The sequence below is a fragment of the Pinus tabuliformis genome, chromosome 5_2, assembly GCF_031772625.1.
Source record: "Pinus tabuliformis cultivar Carrire ecotype Pingquan chromosome 5_2, CPIR1, whole genome shotgun sequence".
Taxonomy (NCBI): domain Eukaryota; kingdom Viridiplantae; phylum Streptophyta; class Pinopsida; order Pinales; family Pinaceae; genus Pinus; species Pinus tabuliformis.
Genome location: NC_142306.1, coordinates 1,111,426,785 through 1,111,432,784, shown reverse-complemented (window position 1 = coordinate 1,111,432,784; position 6,000 = coordinate 1,111,426,785). Strand labels below are relative to the sequence as shown.

Here is a 6,000-nt window from a genome sequence, read left to right as displayed (position 1 = left end):
TCATTAAAAATCTATATATCTCTGGGTACGCAGTTTCTCTTAACCTTACCTGTGTGTACGCACTCCAAGTTCACAATACCTGCGTACTTGTACGCTCTGTATGTAAAGCAATGGGTGCATACTCCTTTAAAGGTCAAAAAGCGCAAGTTCACTCCAAAAAAGTTACTTGTGGTCATTTCTAGAGAATTCTAGAAGCTTGTTTGACGTGTATGAAGCGCCTCCAGATGGTTCATGTATCCCTATGATAGAGGAACTTATCCCATCAAGAGGGGAGCTATCCCATCCAAAGAGGGGCTTATCCCATTGATGGTGGACCTGAATAACTTCCTCTAGCACTATAAATACAGGCATTGGGCCAAAGGGAGGGGAGGTTGAAAGCTGAACATTCCTAAGGGTAGATGCTGCTGGAATTAGGACTCCCTTGTAAAGCTTGAGAGGAGAGATTTCCATCCTTTCCTAGCCTTATTTGAGAGTGGGTGAGCTGATCAAAGTAAAGGAAAACTCTTGCTGGACCCTAGGAGGGACTTGCACAACACCAAGGCTCAGGTTGTAATGGTTCCTTTTGTTTCCTTTTAATTCAAATGAACTCATTTTTCTCAACAGATTGTTATTCATGGTTTGTTTCATATACTCCTTGGTCTGTATGATGGATATGTATTGTTTTATGAGTTTATGAGGTGCTATTTAATCTTTTGGCTTGTTAGTGAATGCAGGTTTCGAAGAGAAGGAGGAGCTCATCCGGATCGGCTAGGTTGGACTACTACAAAGCGTTGGACTAAAGGTATGTTAAAGATCCCCTGATTACCTGTTTTCTCAATGCATGTTTAGAGAAAGGTAGTGTTTATTTGTCTTGTTTGTCACTAGAAAGCTTTTGCTTCTAGGGAGGTAGGTTGTCTCCGCACTATCGACTCTTTCCACATGACAAAATGGCGACTCCGCTGGGGAATCCATTGATGTGAATGATTTTTCCTTTGTGTGAAACTTTGATTTGAGAAAAGTCGTTTGTTTTCTGGTTTTTGGCTGTTTGACTGTGTATTTGGGTGGGATAGCTTAGGGTTAAATTAGATTTTAGTTTTTCTTGGTTTTGCTAGAAGTACGCAGCCTCTGCGTTGAGCACAGTGCGTACATGTACGCACTGCAGCTTTGTACACAGAGCGTACCCGCACCTGTGCAAACAGGCTGCCTGCGTACCCCTGTCAAAAGCCTAGAAAATTTCAATTTTTTCTTTTTTATCTTTTAGATTTTGTTTATAGCTTGTTTTTGCTGCCCAGATCCACTGTTCACTTGTCAGAAGCTTTCATCTTGGCTAATTTCGTTGGCATTCCTGCTTTAATCTTTCATCAATTGGGTGTTTTGAGTCTCTTTTTGAGAAATTCTTGATTTGTTTTCCTTTGGTCATTACTTGGAGGTTTCTCTCAGTCTTTTCACAATTTTGCATCTTTTTGCTTTTGTTTTTGCAAAAGAAAATTCCCCCTCATTCGCCGGGGGGGGGGGGGGCTAAATTGTGTATGAGTGTTAATCGCCTTTGAGTGTTTTTATTTTTTGATCTTTGGAACTCTCACCCAATTTTCTCGACTTGCACTTGATTGGTTCTTAGATCACATTAGAATCATCTTGTGTTTGAGAATTCTCTTGCATAGATCACATTTGCATAATTAGAATTCTCATTTACAGAATATGAATGAAAAATGTGCATAGATTACATTTGCATACTTTTCAGGTGAATTGTGCATAGATTACAATTGCATAGTTTACATTCTGAAAAATCAGTCGTAGATTTAGATCGGTTTTCTTTGATTTGAATTTACACAAAAACAAAAAATAAAAAAAAAATGGTTTGGAATTGATTTGCATTAGTTTTTCTTGATAAAATTAGTGCATTAGAGAATTTGTTATATTTTCTCTTAGTGATCAATTTTTTGCATTGTTGGAAGTGAATGGAAACTCTCTCCTTACTTTAGTTAGGATTCATCGAATTGAAAAGATTACATTATCATATTCGATTGAATTCAGTTGAGTCGGGTCATAACACCATTGGTTTCGTATCCATTTACCCCTTTGAGTAATAACAACCTAAATAACACAGCGCTTAATTAAAATTCATCTAGTAATTTTTACATTTCTAGGGCTCTGAAACACCAATATAGATCAGGCTAGTGTCTTGGAGTAGGAGAGTAATTAACTCTCCAAGACAGTAAAACCAAACAAGTAGCTTATCTTGTGGTAGGATAAATCCAACTGTTACATTTATGCTCTGGGAAAGCTCCTCTTAAAGGAGAAGCACGAGACCGTGTCCGAACCAGTGAGGGTGTTATCACAAAATCAGGTACTGAAGGCTGCCAATCAGCAAGACTCTGTGTAACTGTTTCAAACCAAGCTTTTAACTAAGGCTTAGCCTCCTTAGTCTGAGAGGGCTCTCTCATAGGTTATTGATATTGAACAAGATGGCTAACTCTTACAAGACACATGAAAAATGTACTGGCTGGACAGAATTGCTTCCCATTGGGCTTATGGAGTCACTAATATCTCAGTAAACAATAACACTATCCTTTCATAGAAATCAGGGCACTTTACATCTAATGTTCAAACATAACTTACTTGAAACACAGTTTGCCTAGGCATACAGGAAGTCAGAGCATGATTCATGAGTTCTGAGTGATTATGCATTAACCAAACTGTAAAAGAACATTAAAGAGAATAAACCATCATACATTTGAACAATAAGATCTATTGTGAATCCTGAGAAGAAACAACAGTCATTTGCATTACTGAAATCTGCTATACATAAACCAAAACAGTCTTCTCCAAAAACATCCAACCCCAATTACATAGATCATCCAGCTATATATAGAAACATGACTCTAACTATTTGGAGCTTCCTCCTCCAGCATGAGGGGAGCTCGATGACTGCCTATGATGACACCTATTTGCTTTTAACAAACTCATAAATACAATAAGGAACTAACTGTAGTGTTTAAGAGTCCTAAACCAATTATAACTCTAACTCTATCTTCTTCATAAATTGATTCCTCCTTGCAGTTTTGACACCTGGCTTTCTCTTCGTTTGGCTGAGATGGCATGAAATGAGCAATTAATGTCCCATGTTGGCTTTGAACACCGAAGGCTTTGATCTGTTCTGTGTTGGCTGAGAATATCCCTAAATTTTCGGTTCTGATCCCCCATCACCGAGTATGCAGCAGTGGGTACTTTAAGTCTTTAATAACCCAAGAAAATAGAGCAGACTGCCACGTCCATAACGTGCTGGCCACCTTTTTTTCATGTGTGAAGACAACACCTTTCGAAAAGATTTGCTGACTTGTCAATCATAATTGATTAGCTCAACTGAAACATGCAGCTACAGCAGTTTCGTAGCGCGCTACGAAACTGCTGTGTAACTTCAAAAGCACAGTCTTTCAGCATCAGTTATACAGCATGACCTTTATGTTGAGCTATGTTAAAACAATAAGACCTGAAATTGTATTCATTTATGCCACCACCAACAACAACTTCTTTCTCTGACTTCAATCAATAGCTTTCCAATGTACTGACTGTTACTTGCAATTTTAAAGTCCAGATTGAATACAAATTCAAATTCCAAGCTATTCATCTCCAACGTGCTGACACCCCCAACTTTTGCATAATAAGCATTGTTAAAGAATTCATCATCAACAAACTTTACTGCAACCATTACACTTGTGAAAAGTGTGTAATATTTATTCTATCCTACAGGATTCCTGCATAATTCAATGACACAGCTACTCTACTTTTGATTCCTAGCTCTGTCAGCCCTTGAAACATCATAAGAAAACCTGTTAGTTACAAGCACAGAAATTGACTTTCCTAGACATAGACAATAGACATTCTGGAAATAATGAATTCATCCTGCCGAATGCAACAAGTGGCATTAGATTCCTTGCAGTGAGCCCAGGAAAGTTGTGGACTCAATAATCACATTCTTGTTTCAAGTTTCAGTCCTAATCCATTCCTCAGTTTTACTTGCCACCACAAACTTTGAGGAACTTTGGTGTTGTCCAGTTGTTTCACATTTTACAATTTCTTTCAACTTCTCCAACGCACAGGATCCTCACCACCTTCCCCTGAATTTGATTTTCCTCCTATTCTGTTCATTGCCACGGCAATCGATTCATGTGTTTCCCTTTAAATAGCGCTAAGTGACATACCCCCAGTGCCAAAGCGCTGCACAATTTCTGAAGCTGGTTCGACCTTCCCAACAGAAATAGAAGGCCGATTACTTGTAAATTCTAGGAGGTCACGAAGGACATTTACACCGAAGTTTTCAAGCCTTTTCATTCTTACTAAGAAACCCTCCAGTGCGTACTGATATCACATAATTGGCATAATCATGACGGAAAGCCCAGTAGTGAAAGAAAACTGATAGCAATTGACCAAGGGTTTCCTTGTTTCCAGCACCATAGTTTTTCAGTTTCTCAACTTGATCGAAGTAAGCACATTCAATCTCACCGATTACAACTTGGTATGTTGCTTCCATTTCCTGTAAGCAAGGAAGAATCGGGGGTCTGCGCTGTTGTAGAACATGTATGCACATAAGCAAATACGCATAGCTAGACAGAGTGCCCTGATATGTCTCATTGATCTGCCGACCTTTTGCCCAATGCTTTACCATGAATGCAAGTTGCTGTAAACAGACATCTATTTGTGCATAATCATAGAGAAACTTTGTATTTACGACTGCCAGGATAATATTAGGTCAGAGAGCATGGCCTCCATTAATAAGATATATCTGTTGAGAGCTGGATCCGTCGATATCACCGTCGGACATCCTCCATTTACAGTGCCATGTGTTCATTACCATGCTCTGATGCATGCCATGTGTGCACGTTGCTGTCGTTCAATCATCACTGCAGAAACTTGACTTTCCACCCTCTTGTATTGGAGTTTGATCACTAGGAAACTCTTTATTTTCTTTTAGGTAATCGGATAAGTATTGGATGCAAAGTAAGAAATAAAAACGAGGCTATGCAGAACTTGCATTAGCACCGCTAATGATTTCGATCTGCGTTCCAAAGTCAATATGACTAGCAGGTGCTTCAGCAAGCATGACATGATCCTTGAATGAAAAAGTCTATTTCCAACATGAACCAGTGTAACAGAATATGCCGACCTCAAATTTGCCTAGTCTTAAAAATAAAACAATTGAACTCCCAAGGCCTGATGCCGAGCTCAATGCCTGCGAAAGATTTGGGTGCAGAAGCTTAGACATTGCAGAGACCTCATGAAGAAATATTTCCACCTTGGTAAACATATGCCTTATTGCAAAATTCTCTCCCATCCAGATCATCTCTTTGACTTCAGCAAAGCTTCCACTTCCAATTCTTTTCTTCACATGCAAGTCTTTGCAGGAAACCTTTAACAGACAACCTTTATGAAATAGATCCTTTTCAGTATCTTGTAGTGCAGCATATATTAAAGGCAGACAGACTTCCACTGATTACTCCAGGAGGCTTCTTCCAAGGAAAGAGTGCTCCAGATAAATCCAATGAAACACCATCTGCTGGGGTATTAAAAACCTTACAAGCTGACCACTGTTGATGCAAACCCAATGGATTTTGATAAACATGACAACTGTGAAAGGGCCGCTATGGATTAGGACAAATCCCCAATTTCGTAGCGCGCTACGAAACCACCTAAACATGTAGCGCTGCGAAACTGCTAAAGGATTTGTGCGTTGCGAAAACACTTTGTCCTTAAGCTAGTCTGAGCAATTTTTGGAAACAGAATTTTCAGTGATAACAGAGGGGATCAATCCTCCTTCATTGGGAAAGACGCCAGATACGCACGTACTACAAACGGTAAACCTCGGATTATTGTCGAGGAGCCTGGGGTCACTTGTCGGTAAACCTTGGATTATTGTCAAGGAGCCGGCAAGGGGATTGAGCTTGTTACTCTGCCCTTGCGTGCTATCGGGTCGTAGACTATTCCCCCAAGTGTATTTGTTGCTGTTGGTGACCTTAGTGACCA

General features: G+C 39.5%; 1 protein-coding gene across 1 annotated transcript in view; it reads right to left on the bottom strand.

Moving 5' to 3' along the window:
• Nucleotides 1-4,297: 4,297 nt before the first annotated feature.
• Nucleotides 4,298-6,000, bottom strand: part of LOC149163114 (WAT1-related protein At2g39510-like) — a 100,810-nt gene continuing 99,107 nt past the window's right edge. Inside the window, exon 4 of the mRNA XM_089435349.1 lies at nucleotides 4,298-4,657. Coding sequence (XP_089291475.1) covers nucleotides 4,298-4,657 — 360 coding nt within the window. The remainder of the gene's footprint in view (nucleotides 4,658-6,000) is intronic.